Source organism: Panthera pardus, unplaced genomic scaffold (genome assembly GCF_024362965.1).
Source record: "Panthera pardus isolate Hobbes unplaced genomic scaffold, ASM2436296v1 HiC_scaffold_25, whole genome shotgun sequence".
NCBI lineage: Eukaryota > Metazoa > Chordata > Mammalia > Carnivora > Felidae > Panthera > Panthera pardus.
This window is the reverse complement of record NW_026526821.1, coordinates 74,413,569-74,434,992: the sequence shown is the minus strand read 5'-3', so window position 1 is coordinate 74,434,992 and position 21,424 is coordinate 74,413,569. Positions and strand designations below refer to the sequence as shown.

General features: G+C 36.6%; 1 protein-coding gene across 6 annotated transcripts in view; it reads right to left on the bottom strand.

The window, feature by feature from the left end:
- Positions 1–2,372: 2,372 nt before the first annotated feature.
- The window catches only part of CCDC85A (coiled-coil domain containing 85A), a 201,478-nt gene continuing 182,426 nt past the window's right edge, over positions 2,373–21,424 (bottom strand). For 2 of the 6 annotated variants that reach the window (XM_019427123.2, XM_053890704.1), the window contains one exon: positions 2,373–4,200. In XM_019427123.2, the coding sequence (XP_019282668.1) occupies positions 4,111–4,200 (90 nt within the window). In that variant the 3' untranslated portion in view covers positions 2,373–4,110. Of the gene's footprint in view, positions 4,201–8,236; positions 8,336–11,918; positions 12,039–15,074; positions 15,210–21,424 lie in introns of all 6 variants that reach the window. The other 4 variants (XM_019426815.2, XM_019426901.2, XM_019426967.2 and 1 more) reach the window with 4 other exon arrangements.

Below are 21,424 nucleotides of genomic sequence, written 5' to 3'. Positions count from 1 at the left end.
ACAATAGTCGCCATTTCTCTTAACTTTCAGATTCAGAATTTTTAAATTCTGAATTCTGGCAAAATTTCTTGGCTTCAAACCTGCAAAATTGCTCTCAGCGGTGTCCTTTCCACTGTATAACCAATATATTGAGTTTTCACACTAACATTGTATTCCCAAGATGTGAAATTCTTCATAATGAATGCAATATTTACCATCTTTTTTGAGAACACTGGTCCTACTTCTCAAGTTCTCTTAATTATTTTCATTGGTACAGGTTTAATTTTTGTGCCTCTGATTCAAAGTTGAGTGGCTTCCCTCCAATGTTGGGTGCTATTTGTATACCTTAGTATTGAAATTTCATCATGAACCGCCTGTGTTTCCCATACATCTTGCTTGAAGAAATAGGTCAGGGTGCTGGGTTTGTGAGATAGTTGAGTCTAAGGTGTAAGGGAGATGGTGGGACAAACTTGTAGGCAGGCTGTGTTAGTAGCTAATGATCTGGACACAGAGTATCCTTTCTCTTCTGGGTGTTAAGAAACTGAAGACTTTGCTCTGTGTCTCCAATTCAAATATCCTTACTCTCTGCTCTGGCCTAGGAGAAATTATGTTTTGTTCTCTGCCTGATTCAAGGAGGGAGAGATCATACGCAGGAGTCAAAATGCATAGCTACTGTAAGTCCCCCCAGGATCCCAGGCATTGCAGGTTCAAACTCTGTCTTGTTTGGAGCATCCTTGAAGCCATTCTGCATGTTCAACAATACCCTTCCTCATGTATTTTGAATAATGAATTCATTTTTCAACTGGATACTGTGTCTATCATTTTTTAAGAATTTATCTTAATTGATGGTCCCCAGAGTACACTATTTGTTGTTTTCTAGTGGGATTATAAATTTATTAAATCTCTTTTCAATCATTTTTAGAGTTTAAGGCAAAAGGAGGGAGCTACAGCAGATATTCTGCCATTTTAAGTAAAAGTCTTTATTCTTATTTCTATGTTTATTCTTGTATTCTATGTTTTCACAGTAATATGGAATTAAGTAGTTGTGGAATTTTTTTCAAACATACCATTCCTATGAGAATCAGATCAATATCTTTTTGTTTTCCTCCATTTTCATAATTACCATCTGTGATTGACCACGATAAGGCCTGCAGTAGGCTGAGAACAGAGCTTGAAAGTGTGAACTATGCAGCTAGAATCTTTTTATGTGTTTAATAAAACTTTCATGTTGATGTAGTTCCCTCTCCCAGCCTAATGGTCTAATAACATTGTCACAGCTCATCGCTGGCTCCTATGTCTTGGAAGACTTGCCATTGTTTCTTGTGGATTGCCAAGACCATGAGCTTTGGAACTATGGAGGCTCTAAAGAGCCTTAAAACACTTCCATAGATGTTGTCTCCTTTCAGCATGTCAGGACACAGAGGCTCAGCAACATTAAGTTGTTCAAACTCACAGAGCTAATTATAGTGTTGAATGCTGAACTTGCTGGCCCAAAGTCTGCTTTGCTAAGCCAAAGAACCTTTATTCAATGCCATACTTAGTAAAGATACTTTACATTGGCTCCTGCCAATGTGATGTATGATACCCTCACATCCAATGATGTATTACTAGATGTCACATAAGATCTGAATTTTCTATAATGCCTTGAGCATGTGCTAGAAACTTAAAAGGCATTCATTTAAAAAGCTTAGATTCTGATTGTCTGTCAGCTTCAAGGCTGGCAAAAATATTCTTCCAAGATGTGTAAATTAACCTTTGTTCCAGAGAAAATAAGACCATAAACTGGTCACATGAGAGAATGATGCTGCACATTTTTATTGATAAACATATCAGGCAATGGCAAGACTCAGGTCCTGGACTATCTAGTATGTCATTTAAAGTTGGGTCTAAAGCTCAGTGTAGGAAGCTTTATTCCAGAGTCTTATTAGTGGTTTCTCAGAAGCATGTGTGTTCTCTGAGCTTGTGTATAATGTGTGTTTTTCAGTTTATGTCTTAGTCATATATGTATATTACATCTTCCCCCACTAATGTATGTTAACTCTACAGTATTTCCCCTTAGTATTTTCCCTCCCAATGACTGCTTTAACAATAGTTGAATTTAATTTTAATCTATATGAATTTAACAAGTGAAAGGTTTTATAACACTGATTTTTAAATATTCCTAAATACCATTCTAAATTTTTAACTACATTATAATGGAGAATGGTGTGAATGGAGGAACCTGAATATTAAAAAACAAAGGCATGTTTTTAAATATGCTCATAATGAGGGATTTAAGATAATCATCTGGATTACCATCATTAATACCATCATTTAGGAACATTATGATACTTAGCAACTGACTATTAGAAATCTACTCAATTTAGGAAAAAAAATTTTGAAGGAAAAAACACTGAGATTAAATAATTTATTACCATTGCTAAGATGAACACATACGTGATACTCGATTTTATGCAGGACTTTAAAAAAATAGTTTTAATACAGTATCAAAATTTACACAAGTATTTTGTCAAAAGACCAGTGTTCCTTGTATTAGCTTCTGCAGTCTCTACTGCAGGCACAAGAACTTGTTTTAAATGTCTTCAGAGCGTAGGAATACAACAATTTAAGGATGAAAGCTTTTCTACAAGAGAAGGTGTAAATATAGCAAGCAATTTTCTTTTACAGAGTAATAATATAACATTTCAAAAGAAAGGTAAGCTTAACTGGTAACCCAATTTCAATAATTAGAGAGATAATTCTATAGTAAATTAATTCTATAGTAAATTAATTCATAAATATTTTCTGAAAACAGAGGGCTGTTTTTTCATCATAGTAACATCTAAAAAAGTATAACGAAATACCTTCACATTCCTTGACCAATGACAATTAATATACTATAATGAGTCCATTATAAAAACAACAGCAATGATGAATATCTGCTATGAATCCAATCTGAGTAATTGAGAAGAACTCTAAAAACTGGGAATTGTTGCATTCCTACTTTTATAATCTTAAACTACAATAAAAACTTAGCATTCTGTCACAGGCCTCTTGCACATTCATACAAGAAACTATCATTGCATTTGAAAAACACAAAATGCCTATCATAGCATTTCCAATACACACAGTCTAATATTTTATATATATATATATATACCAAAAATAAGAAACTAAGCAAAGCTAGCACACCTCTTTTTCAAACCTCAAGCAATCTGAACAAGAGCTTTTAGCCTCAATAATGAAAGACATGCGTCAGTTTCATAAAACGTTAGCTGCTTTAGGCAAAGAAAGCTTTTTCATAAATGCAGTGCAATATTTTAAAGTTTACATAAAGTTTATTAAATATAACAGCAGATCTAGAAACTAAATTGTAGAAATTGACATCTCACAGCTGGAAACACTTAGAAAAATTATGTTTGCTTGTTCTTTAATTGGAATTAATATTAACATCAATGGCTACATTGAATGAATATGAAAGTAGATATGCCCCCAAGATGTGTCTTCATGAATATAGCAAGATTAAAAGAAAAGCTATATTTATCTTGATCACTTGAAATAAATGGTACTGTCTGATAAGCACTCTACAAAAAAATCTTGCTACCCTTCTGGCTGGTAGAGAATTTATGGGGTAGTTTTAGCACCTCAAAAGTCAAAACAGAATCCCAGAAATCTAATCTTGCCTTACATCCAAATTAATTATGCATCAGGAACTCATAATTTTTTTACTATAATACAAGAAATAGGTGCCCAACTCTCACATTTGGAAAGCTGGAAGCCACCTCTTCCTCAACATACCATGGTAGAAAACTCCCACCATTCTGTGCAATGAGTCAACTCTATGAAAACCACTGAGGCCCTACTGGACTCTTCTAATCTTAGATCTTAGGAGTCAAAAACATTTTAACTCTAATGAAAATATTGGTACCAAAATGGTGATTTTCAAAGCTGTTTTAAATTAACTCGAGATGGGCTACTGTGGACATGGAAACCAGAGACATGACATACAGCATACTGAAGGTGTTAGAGGGAAAATATGTGCAATGTACAATCACTCCATGTTATTCAAAGAGTCCAGGTGTGCAGAAACCCACTTTTTTCTTCTTTTATCTCTCTCTGGCAGTGGTGACCTCCTGTTTGAAAGAGTGCCTTTCACATTGGTCCTTTGTACTGGTTTCCAGACAAATGTTGCCTAATTCCAGGACAGGAACCGGCAGCATCTCCAAGTTTCCTCCATACAACCTTAAAAAAGGTAAAAATAAAAAAAATAATAAAAATAAACATCTTAATTGCCTTTTCCACAAAGAGATTTGTGGTTTTTAAAGGGGGATCTATGAGAGGGGCAAAGAGGAATGTGAAGACAAGAGACAAAATAACCCCATGAATGAGCTCAAACATGATGAAATGTGATGGAAGTTTCTAAATCACAAGAGTTACTCAGTAGAGGGAACTGCAATGCTTTGTAATAATCAGGGCCAAAATTAAAGAATGATGTGCCAACTGACATGAGTGGTCCTCAACTTAGGCTGTACACGATGCACTTGAAGAACCTTAAACAGTAACTCCAATTCTCAGATTGACTGCATGGTAAAGGGGAGGCATGTTCATCTGTATTTTTTCTTAAGGCTTCCAATATAATTCTGTATAGCCAGAATTAAGAACATGTGAACAAAATCATCTTGGTTCTTCTATACATCTTGAACACAAGGGATACCAAAATGTTTAATCCACTAAGGAAAATGGAGTTTTTGTTCTTGAGTTATTACTAAGCCCTGAGCTGGTAGGACTTAGGGCCACTAGTAAATTTCCATGGCTTTCCCTGCAGAGCAGGGGCCTCAGTAATAAATCTTAGCTACCAAACTGTACTACCTCTCAGATTATCAAAGCAGAGAGCAACCAAATGCAGGAAAAAGAGAAGAATAAAATCAAGAATCCCCCAAATAGATATAATACATAAAAAATGGGGCCATTTTAGAGGGAAAGTAGCAAAAGGTAAGGTTACAAAAAATGTAAAGCCACTGAATTCATCAGTGATACACCAATATGCTAATGTGAACTGGAAAATGCACATACACCCCTTCCCCCACCCCACGTGGAAAACAGTAACCCTTCTTGTGTTTCACAATAATGATTAATTTCGGATTGATCCATTCCCTAAAAATTTACATTGCTCTTAACATGAACACAAAACTGTTGGTTCATTCATTATTGATAGACTTTTTTTTGTTTTTGAATTTTTAAAAAATAGATACTCTAGGGAAACCTAATACTAGTCATGGTAATATATAAGAATATAGGATTCTGTCTACCTTCATTTCTAAGCCAAGGAAACCATTAGTCTCTCTTTTGATGGACACCACTAGGCAGTAGAAATAACCTGTTCTATTTGAAAAGAGTTGTACTGATGGTCTTTAAATATTAGAAAAGGAATGCTCTAGCAACAGATGGCTCAAGCTGTCCACAAGGAAGGTAGGAATGTCCCATTTCTTAATAAATAGACTGAAAAAATGCAAACACTGAATCAAGGGGCCCGAGGATGCTCTGGACCTTGCTTTCTAGCCCTTACATGATATCTACACCTGCCCCGAATGTTTTGAATGTCTCATTGAGAAGCAGAGGATAGACTCAAAGACCTGAACAAAGCATAGCCAAAAAGCATTAGAGGGTTACAACTCCAAAGTGCAAGCCCTCCTCAAGTACTCAAACGTAGAATACCATGGGCCTTAACCCTGAACTTGCTATGTAGTGAAAGAGTCAGAGAAGGCAAAACTCTGAAATGAGCCAATGGTACTAAGGTGGACACAGAGTAGTGACTTATTATTGACTAAAAGAACAGAATAGGAAAAAAAAACAAAAAAGGTGGGTGTCTGAGATAACCAGTCAACTTGTTCAGCTCTTCTCAGGGAATTTACAAAAGCCAAACAGACCTAAGATAAATATGCTGCACTGTAAGAAATAGTAAATGTATTTTTGTGGCACAGTTTGGGAAGAGAATAAAAGCACTTCTTACTAACCACTAATTACTAATCAACACGATGATGCTAACAGTCACTTCATTGTACACGGGTTGACAACTGATCTCCAGAAGGAACACCAGAAACTGAGACCAAACTTATTATCCTAAATTCTACCTGAGTCTTATAACTGATCTCACATTATAAGAAAACTTTACATTTCTACTAAATTGTTACAAAAGCACATAGTTTCTGGAATAGGTTTTATAACTTGAGCTAGTTTCTAAGAAATTATCTATGAAAATACCTCACAATTCGTATTTCTTGTTGCTGTCTAGTATGCACGGAGTTCAATGTTCATATAATTTATAATGGTGACACAAACATTTTAAATCAACACTTTTTTCTCTTGGCTTTTAAACAGTTTCCAAATATGAGACTACTAATTATCAGATTTGGCCTCACTTGTATTTTTTTCTTCAAATTTTGGGACTCAGACAAAAGTAGATAAGTAAAAGGAACTTTTAGGAAGGCAAGCTTTTGGCTTCCTGAAAATATCTCCTGCATGGAAAAACACCACTACCACTGCATATGATCTTTTGAAGCATTTTTGAAACATTTTTGGAAATCTAGGCAAACAAAGATCAACACGAGCTAATCAAGACCCATTCCATTAGTATGTCTCTTGTGTGACTAAGAAATGAATTTTCTAGTTCAGAAGTCTTGTATCTAAAATGAAAAGGCAAGAAAATAATCAATCCTAGCATGTGTTTTTACAGAAATTCAGGCATTATGCAAAAAGGAGAGGGTCCCCTCTGGAAGATGCTTTGCTTCTAGAAGTCCCCAGATTCACCACACTTGGGAAAGGGGTGATTGCTAGGACTCAAGAGGAGATTGGGGTATCGTCCTGACTTCCTTAGAGAAAAAATTGATCGAGCAATTTTATTTCAGAAATTCAGTCTCTTCTAATATAAAAGGCAAGTGTGGAGATGGTACCCAGGGCTTCCTATATCCAAATTCCCCAGGGGCTGGGGTAAAACCTAGACATCTGGATTACAGAGGACACCCATGTACTACTTGGGAGAATCACTGTGGGATGATCTTCTCTGTGGTCTCTTCTGGCTCTACAATTCGTCATGTCTGAACTTTAGTTCTCATTCCATAATCAACAGATGAGAAGCAACAGGCATGTTTAAGGTATGTAGCTTAAATTTTTGAATGTATCTGAAGGAAATATTCAAACATAAAACTTAAGAATAGGCTGAACAGCTACAGAAGGTGAAGAGTGGTGGGAAATTATGACTTCCAGAACTAATGACCTTTTGAAAATAGACAAAAATAGATATGCAGAAAAGAAAAAAAGCAGCAGACTAAAACTGTGGCCCCACCATGTATAAAATGCCCACAGGACTTAAAACATTTACTGGATTCCAAGAACATCTCAACGAGGTAGATACATGAGAATATTTGGTTCTAATAGCTTAAAGGTAATTCTAGGCAATTTTGATATCCTAATGGACAAAGAATAGGAGGATAAAAGTACAACATAGAGCCTATTAAAATCAGTGCTTAATCTATGATTTTTATTTGAACAAATGGCTTCCTCTATAATATTTAGCTTTTTAACAACTTCACCAATTATATTCTTGATTAAATGATATATCCATGCATATTACTCAAAATTTAGCCAGGGATTAATAATAAATACAAATCACATTCTTGATTAGATATGCATCATGAAAATAGCATGTCAATTCTTTTACTGTGTTTCTCTAATTTCATAGATTTCTATGTGTATCTCTTAAGTTCATATTTATTTCTTTTATAAATTTCTGAGCTTTCATCAACACTGAAAGGTAAAGCTACTACTTTGCAAAACAGGCAGTGCACATATCATATGAAGAACCAAGCAAATGTTACCTAGTAAGATGATTTTTCCCCCAAGTATAGCTGTAAATAAGTCTGAAGAAGGCTGTGTTTTATCACAGGCTTTTAAACTGATTTTTTGGTACCTCTTAAAAGTATGAAACAGAAACCCATTTATCAAAACTAGCAACACAATATCTTCAACAGTAAATTATGTAAAAATGTTCCTGGATCATTCTGGAATACAGAATTGGCTGATTATCGGTTACCTGAATATTTTATGACTGTGTTAATAAAGCTGCAATAAAATATGTTAAAGATCCAAACAAGGGGAATTGGTTTTAATATAAAAATATCAAGGCATTTGGCCAGCATTATAAAAAGTAGGTATTCATAAAATAACTAAGCTGCAATGGGGCTTTCAACACAGAATACACAATAAAGCACATTAAACTTACATTGCACATTTCTCTGACTATAGCTTTTTCTGTCTCACTAAGGTCATTTTCATACTCTTTACCCTGTTGACGATCTATAGTTTCCTGAACATCCAAGACCTGGATATGTTGAAAAAGAAAAGCAAATTTCACATGGAAAAAAACTTGTTAGTTTAGTTTATGAATTAAACCATAAAGGAGGTCCACTTTGCAAAACCTTTTGGTTTTCCCCGTCTCTGCATATCAGAGTGGATTAGTACATGGCACAATCTTTTAAAATGATTGTTATGAAACCTACTAGGAATCAATTCTACTTGATTTTCAAATGGTCTTTAAAAGCAATCTATTGTATCACTAATAGTCAATTGAATTCACTAAAATCTAAAATAATTAGATGCATTAATTAATTTGGTCATTAAGATAACTTGCCTGTGTCAACCATTTGCAGAAAGTCAGTAATTCTTGCTCCATTGTAAAGATGAGCAATATAATTAATTTTATGCCAAATAATCCAAATGATATGTAGACATGGCCTATAGAAAAGACTAAAAGAGATTGTAGTCAAAACCCAGGAATATGTACGTAAGAACTCGAGGTAACATTAGCACTACTAACTTCACAGTTCTTGCCTGGACATGTTCCCAGGGACTAGAAAAGGACTACGGAGATGGTTCTTAGATAATATCAAAGAGAAAAACTGGCTTCTTGTGAAAATATTTGAGCAACACTTTCAGCATTTTTCATTAGAGCAAAGTGTTGGGATGAGATGCTTTTAAGCAATCTTAGAGGCATGAGATTCCACTTCTCTAAGTTATCTCTAAATGGATTCAAAATAATATTTCTTGAAATATGCCTGTAGAATTTTCATGCCATACTTTCTATAGGTCAAAGGGGAGAAAACTTTGGTTTTGAGTGTTGTCTGTTATTTTTTTCTGTATCAGCTGGTAAGCCAAAGCACTAATGTAGCAAAAAGACAACCCAAAACAAAAAAAACCACAGAAAAAAAAATGCTTTTCTAAAAGCTCTTCTATGAATCCCACTGGACTGCGACATTGCTAACCTCCTTGGTTCTGTGGTCATCACGGTCAATGCTGATGGCCACACCTAAAGGTATTACCTTAGAATTGGCACTAATGAACAGTTGAGCCAAAATAAATGATTTAAACATGAAGTGGACCCTTCATGTCAAGTTCATACATAGAGTCTATATGGATTATTTATTAGTATTCAATCCTGAAATAATCTAACTCACAAACTGCTCCCTTATAACTCAAAATGTCTAGCCATTATTACTATGTAGGTACTTTAAAAGAGGATATCACGGTAGTAAATGAAAGCCTCATCCTGGTACTCAACTTAGAGTCAGTTCACATTCTTTATATACTTACAGGAAATCACTGCCTATGCTCAGTGAATATTCATAGAAAACTTAATTCCTGGAACAAGCTCATTTGCCTACAAATTCAATGTCTAATGCACCTAAGACAAGTGTACTTCAAATCAGTTAATTTCTACTAAATGAAGTGAAGCTCCAATTAATAGTTAGGATGAATTTTAAAGCAAGATAAATGTGGTGTTATTACAAGTGGGCTAATTTCTTACAGTGATTTACAGCACTTTCCTCCCAAACCATGACCAGAGAGTTTATCAAAGCCTAGAGATTTTTTTTTTTTTTTTTGGAGATGTATCAGAAGATGAAAAACTGAACCATTGTTCTAATTAATCCTTTTACGACAGAAAAATTTTATGACCTAAATCAGCTCTAGATCTGTGGGCTTTTAAAAACAAAACATATTGAATGGCTCCATTTCTTCTTTTGCACTGCGATATCCCTAAGATGCATTTCCCACAGGCATTATTTCCCCTAGGCACATATTTCTGTTTCACGACACAGTTAACTCACAGAAGCCAACATACTCTGTATTCAAGAGCCTCCACTTATCCAAGAAAGATGCTTCAGTTGCTTGGTGTTACCCATCTGCCAACTGAGGGCACTTAACGTATTCTGATTATAACATAATATCTTTCTTTCTTGAGATAAAATTTTATATGAAAATTAGAAAATGAATTCAGAGAAAATTGAAGAGCTCCTCCTTGCCCTTCCCTTCCTTTTAGGCCATAGGAACACAGCTGCATTGACAAATTTGGGAAAGATTGCAAGGCTATCCTCTATGCTGATCTGATTCAAATTACACTTGCCATTTAATAAGGCATCAGGCCGAAACAGTTTTCAGTTTGAAAAGTAGAGCAATGTGTTGCTTTTGGAGTATGTGCAGACACAAACACTACAGGATTGAAGCCACTCTCATTTTTTATTTCTAAGATGCTTTTCAGATAGCTAGCGTCTGGTTCATGCTCAAGTAACAGCATGTTTAGCATGCTGTTCATGCTGAACAGCATCCAAATGCTGTTGCAGAGAGCAAGATGTTGGTCAGGTGATAAATCAGCAGCCACCAGATGCAGGGTGGAGCCCCTCATTTGGGTAGGCCTTCCCTGGTAAATTCCTCTTGGTTGTTCACTTGGTGAGTTATTCTAACCAAGACAGAAAATGCCAAGTGCATTGCACTGGCCACCAGCACAGTGCTGCTACCTTCACTCAGGAGCAATCAGTATATGCTTGGGAGGAGCAACTCATTTCATTAAAGTTATAGCAAAATATAATGAGGGGGCTCAATCTTCTGCTAAAATCACATCAAATAAATATTTTAAATTTCTCCTCTACTTCCTTTCTGCATGCCAGAGAAAGTGTGGCCCATTCCAAAAGAGTGAATCTTCAGGTTATTATTGATAAATCATTCCAAAACCAAAACACTTTTTAGTACAGTTGTGAAATTCTTGTGGCAAGAGCAGGACTGAAGCATGCTACCTACTTTATGGCTCAGAAAGGTTTCACCAAGGCTACCTGTTAGGAATTACAGATAATCTGAAGGACAGGATTTCATACCTTGGAAATGATAAAACTTGAAGGGACTGCCTCAATTTTTAAGGTAATGTTTATTGCCTACATCAGTTTCTCCTCTTAGATAATATTTATATTGTTATTAATTTTACTTATGGCACTTATTTATTGGAAAGCTCATTATTAGTAAAGAAAATAAATGATAAATTTCAGCTAAATCTTTTTTGAAATTATCACAGAATCTGAAGTAAAAGATAAAAGTAGCTTTATGAAGAAGACCACCTATTTTCTAATACTCTACGGAAGAGCATTAACTCAACTTTGAACATCTAACTTCTATTTAATGGAGGATAGAGTAGGTTTTTTATTTCAATGTCTTCTTTCAAGTTGCACAATGTACCTCAATTGCATAAAGAAAGAAAAATATGATAACCTTCCTTATTTTGCCTATTAACTTCCTATATTTGAAGACATGCATACTATAAACACCGCACATAAAATACCCAGAACAATATTTTACACAAATGGATATACATGCACATCAGACTTCAACTTCAATGCAGATTGATATGAATCACATTACTCAAGACAAAATGATAAAACTAGAGATTCAACCATAAAGTACTCAAACCCATTGTCAATTTAAAAACAAGTACACTTCAAAAATTAAAAGAGTTACACCATAAGGGGGTCAAAAAATAAAGTATCTATGGTTAAAACAAGACTGTGAGGACTACCAGACTAAAGCAAACAAGCCACAACACAACTGAAGTTCTAGATAAACGGTTGTACACAGTTGGTTACCTTAAGAGAATGTACCACAGGTTCAGGCTGCTGAGAAGGTGTGGTATGTCCACTGAAGCTAGCTGGAGAGGTGGGTGGACTGTTACTCCCATCAGCCCCTGATGACAACCTAAAAGAACCCTTAGTAGAAAATCAACAACTTTGTTATTAAAACAAAAGTCGTTTAGAACTGCATAGATGTCATTCAGTATTCAATTTCACTGCCAAATGAAAATTAGCTAGTTCATTTTTTTCTAGCCTGTCCTAAGATGCTATCAACCTGTTAACTAGAATACACTCGCTGCTTGACCAGCAAGAACACTTAACCAAGAGCCATCATGATGCATGTCCGGATGTCATTTCCGATTTGCCAAAGAGAGCAATGCCCCCTAAGGAATGCCCATTAAGAATATTTCAGGAATGATTCTTGAAACTTAAAGATGCTCAAGAGTAGGGAATTTGTGAGTTACTCAGCAGCTGAGTTAAACATGCTCACTCAGCAAGACAAATGCTATATTCCATATGTCTCCGAAAATTCGGACACATCACATTCTGGCATTGGAGAAATGGTGTGTCTCATAAAACCCTTCTTTGAAGTAAAGACCTACAGTGGAGCATTTTTCAAAGAGATTCATCCAAATTCAACATTTTCTTTAAGGAAAAAAATATTTTTGGTTTTTTAAAAAATGAAAAACAAAACAGGTCACAAATTAGATATTTGTACTTTAGTGACTCTTTGACTTAATTGCTGAAAAACCAGAACTTAGGCCCTATTAATTTGGCCTGTGAGGGTTGCAGTCACCCATACAGTAACTGGGAAAAAGTAAAACTTCACTTACTTCCCCTCCTAGAAAAAGGCAGCCAAATGGAAAATCTCCAAACCTGTTTTTAGGGTGATCATTACACCCAAAGGGCCTGAGAGATTTTAATTTCTGTCCATCAACAAATCTTATTTTTTCATGCCTAATAGATTAATAACTGCTCCATTTCACTCAATCCTAGGACTCTAATACCCTGAGAAGGAGACACTGAAGGTACATGTGTGGATTCACAAACGCAGGAAACAACTGCGATGAGACGTTTATTTTCCAGCACCCACAGAAGTGTTTCTGTGTTGTGCACTTTAGTGATGGGAGGGAGAATCTGAGAGCAGCAACAGTGAGAAATATGGGTTTTATGCAAACCATACCATTTGTAGAGAATCTGACAATCCCCTTCAATTTTTACAAAAATTATAATCTATGCAATTTGGAGTACCTTCCCCCTTCCCTGGTCACTTCCTTTCTTCCCGTGTTCTTGAAGGCTATCCTTGCCACCTCATAAGCCAGCTGAAGCCATGTTCTTTTCCTTGCTCAAAGAGTTATACAATCAAAGCAGGTTCTGCCCCCCCCCCCACCCTCACTAATCAATGGGGAGAGGAAGCTGTGGGATATGACGTTTAGGGGACTTCCCCAGTCTGTCCTCCATTGCTACTAATGATTACATTAATAGCAGGTGATGACACAGGTAAGCCAATTATAATAGCCCTAACCCCCTCTGGGGATAAAGTGTATAGGTTTTCCTGTATTTGTAATTCAGATCAAATCAGACATAAGAGTACCTGAAACAAACAACAGAAGGGAACTTAGTAGAAACTTAAAGACAGTTAAGGGGCATACCATTCCCCCCACAACTTGACCACCAAATTGTGGTCATCCTCATCCTCTGTAGAAATGAAAGTTTTCCAAAATGAAGGAGTTATAAAGGAAACTATTCTCCGAATAGCTCTGGCCCTCTACTATTCTCTTTCCCCACTGCTACCACCGTTATGAACGGTTTTGAAAAGTCTTCTGAGGTTATGCAGAGTTCACTTCGAACTTCTCATTTAGGACCCACTACTGCAGTACAGTTTTCCCTCTGACTGGTAATCTAACTGGGCAGCCTATAACTGGGCTTCCCTCCTTCCAGTTCTTCCTTTCAAACCTCGTGCTGCCCAGCCCTTCTGTTTCAAATGTTAGCTTCCCAGACCTGGCAAAATGGCAGACATATAATCCTAGCATGCTTTTACTTGGGCAAGGGGCCTCTATCTTTCAGGGCTTTTGGTTTTAGAGAATTTCTAAGATCGAGAAGTAGCTTCCCTAAACCAGATCCTCTGGGCAATTTAGCACTGTTTAAACTTAAAGCGAGTCCTGATCTACCTTTAAACACTCTTTTATTTCAATAATAATAATAATAATAGCTAAAATAGGAACTGCACAGTGGGGAAAACTCATTCACGAATTAAAGTTGTCCTTCAAATGTGCTTAGTAAGCCAAGGACTAGTAATTACAAGAAAGTTCAAGGTTCATATTTTATGTGGTTTTTGTAAAGTTGCAAAGGTAGGCAAGTGCCTGGTAAAGTTGTCCACCAACAGGTGCTCAATAGTTTTCTGGATTATAACACAACAAGCACTTCCTTCTATCCTGTCTCATTTAGTTACCATAAAATAAAATGTTATATATCTATGTGCTTAGTAGAATCAGACCAATATTTGGAGTTACCTAGGTTCAATCCATACATACTCTCAGTTGACTAGTACATTTTCACAGAAATGTTTTTTACAATGTGCCGAGTGAAATACTAGTAAAACAAATGATTTTAAACAGTCTCTTCAAATTTATTACAATAACATTAAGTCTGTTTATTTAAATTGTAACCTGACTGGCTCAGGAGATAGGGAACTTAAAAAGAAGAAAATCTTAATGAAATTGGAAACATGGCTCAGGGTCACTGGTTTTCAAACCACACATGATCACACAGTGCATGCACCACCTCTTGGGTGGGCAATTGATTTTCAAAGGCAAGGAATAATTTTCTGGGCTGGTCTACAGACAGTTCCTTTTCATGGCCCCGGATCTTTTAAACTCCTTTTTATGAAAGGTGCAGGGTACCTTTGATCTTCTCCAATGCTTGGGGTTACTCAACTTTCAACCCCAACCATGTTCGGTGGGGGTGGGCGGGGGAGGGACGGACACTGACAGTAACCATTTAGGAAATGAAAGGCTCTACTCCCAGCTTCCCTTCCCAGACTCAGACACACACAACAACTTTCTTTTGTGTGTACAGACTTGTTCTCTCCCCCCAGTGTAACTTTGTCTCTAGCAACAGAAGCCATCTGTATGCACAAGCAAATGCCGCAGCTGGCTCATCTTCACTCACCGGGAGAGTGGGCAGGCATCGTCCTATTCCTCGGCACCCTTGCCACCACTGCAAGACCCGCCGGGCTCTGGGCCCCCAGCCTTTCTCCATATTTGAGCTGTTTCTAGTTGGAGGTTGCCTTCTATTCTGGGTGGCCTTATATTTGGAACAATATAGTACAATCACTCAGAAAAATACTGTTTCCCAGGTCTCAAGAAAGCAGATAGAACAAGAAGCTTAATGAAATGAACCACAATGACCACAATGGCAAGCTGTAACATGCACCTCAAACTAGGGAAAAAAATGAAAATAAAAATAAATTGTCTATTAGAACTAATTCTTAAGCTATCAAAAAGAAGTAGATGATATTGCCAAAATTATAAGAAAAAAAACCTAAGTGATTTAGACAACTTTGTTTATTGGTTTTACTTGTGAGAAATACAGAATTAACTGTAAGGCTTCCATGTATTTTAAATTGTGTAACCTCAGAACTTAACAGAAATTATTGGAAACGTAATTGGGAGCACTATGCTCTTTTGTTAAGACATACAAGGTAGGTCGATATATTCGATAATACTTAGAAAAACTGACAGCGTGTCAAATTCTCAGCAAAATTTCTGCACATTGAAGAGTATGTAATGAATTAAGAGGTCATCATTGCATTAAAATAACTATTTTACAAGGGACATATACATCATTATCAAAATTTCTATTAAACAGTTAATCTCTAAATTTCTACACTGGTTAGAACTAGAGATAGCAGATAAATAAATTTTTCCCCTAATTTCAGCTTTTTCTGTGACTAAACAGCATAATTCTATTCAAATCATCAGAAGCAAAATGAACTTACTTGAACATAATTTCCTCTCCCTAACAACTTTCACTAAGACCTTTATCTAAGTGTGTCATGTCCTAAGGATTAAGACAATTTTTTTTTTTTTTACTATAGAGAGGCACCTAGGTGACTATTAGTTGAGTGACCAACTCTTGGTTTCAGCTCAGGTCATGATCTCACAATTTCATGGGTTCAAACCCTGCTTTGGGCTCTGTGCTGGCAGCATGAAGCCCACATGCGATTCTCTCCCTCTCCCTCTCTCTCTGTCCCTCCCCCACTCACACTGTCTCTGTCTCTCTCAAAATAAATAAAATAAAATATTTAAGATATATAAAATTCAGGGGTGCCTGGGTGTCTCCGTTGGTTAAGCGTTCGACTCTTGATTTCGGCTCAGGTCATGATCTTGCAGTTCATGAGTTTGAGCCCCGCAATGGGCTCTTCATTGACAGTGTGAAACCCTCTTGGGACTCTCTCTCCCTCTCTCTCTGCCTCTCCCCTGCTCGCTTGCTCTCTCTCAAAAATAAATAATAAACTTAAAATGTAAAATAAAATATAGAAAATTCACAATAGTCCCAAAATTCTAGTGTCTGAATGTTTAAATTTAGGAGGCTGAAGAATATTTTTCAGTCATAATTTTTCAGTTCTCACTGATCTCTTCTCCAAGTGTGTACTGTGTTGTGAACAGCACTGGTCTGTCACTCTTCTTTAACATTTGGGAGCTGAGCAATAAAGAAAATGTGCCATGGTCTTAAGTAAAGTGAAAAAGAGGAGTGGTACTTACAAATCTCTCTTCTGAATCTATGGAATCAGTACCAGTTACCTGTTAAACAAGTCAGCTACACATATTCCTCATATATAACAGAGAAAATTATACATTTGGACTATGACAATCACTTCATTGTAGCAACACAGATTTGAACGTGGCTCTTTCAGTAATCATTTCATGTGTCAGTGTCTAATTTCTTTCCATCACCAAAAGAATTCTATCCAATTATTTATAATATGGTTTATGGCTTAAAATCCACCTCTCACCCCAATGTGTAGAGTTCTAATTCTGAGATGGTCATCAAATTACCATAGATTTTTTTTTAATGCTTATTTATTTTTGAGACACAGAGAGAGAGAGAGACAGAGCATGAACAGGGGAGGGTCAGAGAGAGAGGGAGACACAGAATCCGAAGCAGGCTCCAGGCTCCGAGCAGTCAGCAAAGAGCCCAACATGGGGCTCGAACTCACGGACTGTGAGATCATGACCTGAGCTGAAGTCGGAAGCTCAACTGACTAAGCCACCCAGGCGCCCCCTAAAAAGTACCATAGATTTTTTACGAACAAGTCCTATCTCCGTTGGTTCCCTTCATGACTTATGCATCTCTCAGATCTTATGTTTTCGGATTCAATGACTGAGTAAGACATAGCCAGAGTCCCACTTTCATTCTTCCTTAATGTGTAGTGAGATCGAACCTCTATGCCTCTCCATTGTAACTAAGCTTATTATCATAACCATGAAATCTAAGGTAACATCTCTAACCATGTAGAAGCATGCTGGAAAGAGTAGCCGTTTCACTATAATATTTCCCTACTTTTGGAAAGTAGATACAACATGAAATAATAGCTGTGCCTTTTAGCATCTTGCAAATGGCTCCTTTAAAACAAATTAAATATAGACTGCATAGTATTATTAATCTCATAGGAGGGAGCAATATACATGGACCAGATTTTTGTGGAAGTATAACCTAGTTGATGGTATAACCATTTTTAAGGGAAAGATACTCTTGGAATCAGGATTATTGACTTTCTACTCCTGTTGGGAGCTTTTTAAAAAAATTTCCAGGTCATGAAAAAATGTGTTCTGGACTGGCCATCATGCTAGCCTTCAAATAAACTGAATGGTATTTATGTACTAATGAAGGCTTGGCTCTTTGCTAGCTCTACAATTGTCAGTTGTGCTATTTTCTGAAGACTGCTTCATAAAACATAGTAAGTAAGCCTTCAGTACCTCCGTAGACAGAGTTGTTTCTGGCAACTTCAGAGATTCAAGTGGGGGAACCCAGATCTGGCTATCAACCAGGACAATTCCAAACCTTAAAAAAGTCACTTTCTATTTTCTGACAAGTTTGCTTTTGCTTAATTTTGTTTGCTGTGGTTTCCCAAAATTCCAAATTCATAAACAATGCTTGAATGACCTTACTATTTCAGTAGAAGTCTGTGTACTCAGCAGCCACTTTATACAGGTACGTGGGGTAACCCATAAATTAATTTAGGTATCATGATGGACCACTCTAAATGGTATGGCAAAGTAATGCTCTGCATCAAGACTGTGTGGGAGGTAGATTACAGATCACTTACTATGTGGTAAGTACTCATTATAGAAATCATGAATTCTAATGCTGTAAGCAAACTCCTAGATCAAGAAACAAAAATATCCCTCACTATCACTGAAGAAGATAAAATATATTGGTACTGTTATGCCTTTTATCACATGATATGGAAGACATTTTTCCAAGAAAATTGAGATTTGGGATATTTTCTAGTATTGTCCTTACAATAACAGACTTCTTCAGAATTAAGGGGGAAAAAGCCACTCAAATTTTTTAAAAGATCATCTAAACAATAAGAAAATGTATAACTTAGGGCTTTGCTGAGTAAAATTATTATAATTAATAATATGAATTTTAAGAGAACCAGCAAGATGAAGCAATTGTGATTAAGTGGTCTTCTTGCTATTTTATGGTTATATTTTATATATTGTTATTTTAATTAACATTCTGGAAGTTTCTATTCTTTGGCTTTACAAAAGAACATATTAAAGTCTTTAACACACAAAACGTAATGTTTTTATATTTTATCATACAAAATGCAGGCTTGCCACTTAGATATAAATCAGATGCAATGCATTTGTAACAAACTTTGGAGCCCAACCCTCCTATCTATTATAGGAAGCCAACTATGGAAAGCTAAACATTGATCGGCTAAAATGGTTTCCTGTTAGTTAAAGATGTTCAATTTTTAATAAGTTCTGAAGCTAGGTCAAACTATCACATAGTGCATCATGCCTCATCAGAATGCATACCTAGTTTGGGAGGAAGGATGGGTTTTCTCTCCTTATTATGAGGCAAGGGCGGCTGCTTTGCTTAATCTCATCAGGAAAATAATTTGTTCAGTTTGACCAGTCTTTATTCTGAAATACTACAACATTTCACTAGCACACAAACAGAAGCTTACGAGAAACTGTAGAGGTTACCTTGACAAACTTTTTCTAAAACATTCCTGTGAATCAGTTTCAAAATACTAAGAGACCCTCAGCTTTGCTCTAATACATGATATTCAGTTGACTGTATTCAAAGAAAAGCATATTTTTAAATTTTAAATTAACTAAATAAGGGATCTATTCAATACTGATTTAAAATGTTATATAATTGCCTGGCTTTTTAGATATTCATTTATTCACTTAACTAATTTACTAAGCACCTACCAAAGGTAATAGCCCATGCTATGCCACGTAGGTATCTAATCCAGTAACTTTTTGTTTAAAGAGTTGCACAGTAAATTCAAATAATTGACTCTAGGGTCACACTGCCTGGGCTCAGAGTCTTGATTGGACATTTGGCAGTTGCATGACCTCTCTGAGCCTCAGTTTCCTCATCTGTAAAGTGTGGGTAATAATGGACAATGGTCCCTCCCTCTATGAGGCTACTTATATGAAAAGAGCTCTTAAAACAGTATCTGGCCCACATTAAATGTTCTGCAAGTATTTGCTGTCATTATCATGAATGTGTTTGCTAATCAACACATTTTATAACTTATTTGTCAATCGACTTTCACATATTTATTATTGACAGCAGTAATTCTCAACCTGGGGCAAGTTGGCCTTCCAGCGGAGACATTTGGCAAAAATGCAGACATTTTTAGTTGTTTAAACTGGGTGATTTCTTTTTTAATGTTTATTTATTTTTGAGAGAGAGGGAGAGAGAGTGTGTGAGCAGAAGGGCAGAGAGAGATGGAGACACAGGACAGAAGCAGAAACAGGTTCCAGGCTCTGAGCTGTCAGCACAGAGCCTGATGTGGGGCTCGAATTCATGAACCACAAGATCAAAACCTGAGTGCAAGTTGGCCGCTTAACCGACTAAGCCACCCAGGCTCCCCAAAACTGGGTGATTTCTATGGGTATTTATGGGTAGAGGCCAAGGATGCTGCTGAATGCCTAATGGTGCACAAGACCCTCCCCACAACAAAGAATTATCCAGCCCCAAATGTCAATAGTGCTGAAACTGAGAGACTGATTTAGAGAAGAACTGTGTTGGAAAACTATAAAGCAAAATTTCTGGTGACAGCTCCATAGCAGACTTTGCATATGAGGACAAGTCGCCCATGTGATCTGGATGGAGCTTGTGATGATTTTAAAGGAAATTCACTAAGCTTCACCCCTCAAGTGGTCTAAGTATAAAGACATCCATATCTCCACCCCAAGTAGGAAATCACTCTTTTTAACAAAAGGATAAGAATTAAAAATACCCCAAACATCCTACTGTTAACAACGCTAGCAGAAACAAAATACAAATGGGTAGCACAGGGCAGTGGTCCAAAGAACAAAGAGCTCCCTGAGTGGAGAGGAGAGCATGCTGCAAGCACCTTAAAAATCAAGACACCAATCCCACAGAGAGTAAAATTGGCAGAAGGTGCTTTGTGGAAATTATGAAAGAAGATAAAGCTTCCTTAGCAATACAACAGGGAAAGATTCTGCAATCAATTTTAAGCAGTCACACCAGGAAAGAATACAATTGCCAGAAAATAGAAATGAAAGCCCTCACACGTGAAGCATCCCAGTGCAGAAAGAAAGCATCGTGTGGCGTGCAGAGGGAAATCAGAAATCCAGACATGAACGGCGACCATTTTTTCCTTCACACGCGGCTAAGGGTTGTACTCTGTTTACATGTTTGTCTCCTCAGTAGGTAGAAGACTCCTTGAGGGTGTGTCTGAGTCCTAACAGTACTTGGTTACTAAGCTCCTACTACCTACTAGGACTTTCCTAAATGCTGTAATTTACAAGATTATTAATACTAGCTAAGATGAGCTCCTACTACATGTTAATACCTATCAAGACACTAACTGTTGGCCTGGTGCTATTCTCAATAATTTATGTTCCATAATTTTGTTGTTGTTGTTGTTGTTTATTTGTTTGATTGGGATCCTGGAGATCTCCTTCTGTTCTGTGTACCCACTGATTAGCTCCTGGGCTGCAAGGAGATTCTGGCGAGGATCAGGTTGTCTGGAATGGCCCATGGTCTTGGCGGGAGCTGTGAATATAAATAACTGATACAGATGAACTGGGGTCTGCCAGCTGAACATCAGCTCTGTGTTCATTTGACTTTCTCCATTCAAGGTACGTAACTGTGGCCACAACAGTTACATAAAATCTGCATCTAGAATAATACCCAAGGATTTTGAAACTTGGGATTTTATCAAAGTCTCCTACAGAATTTGTTGAGAATTACTGACAATTCACTTTGGAATACTATAGGAGTCATGCTACAAATGA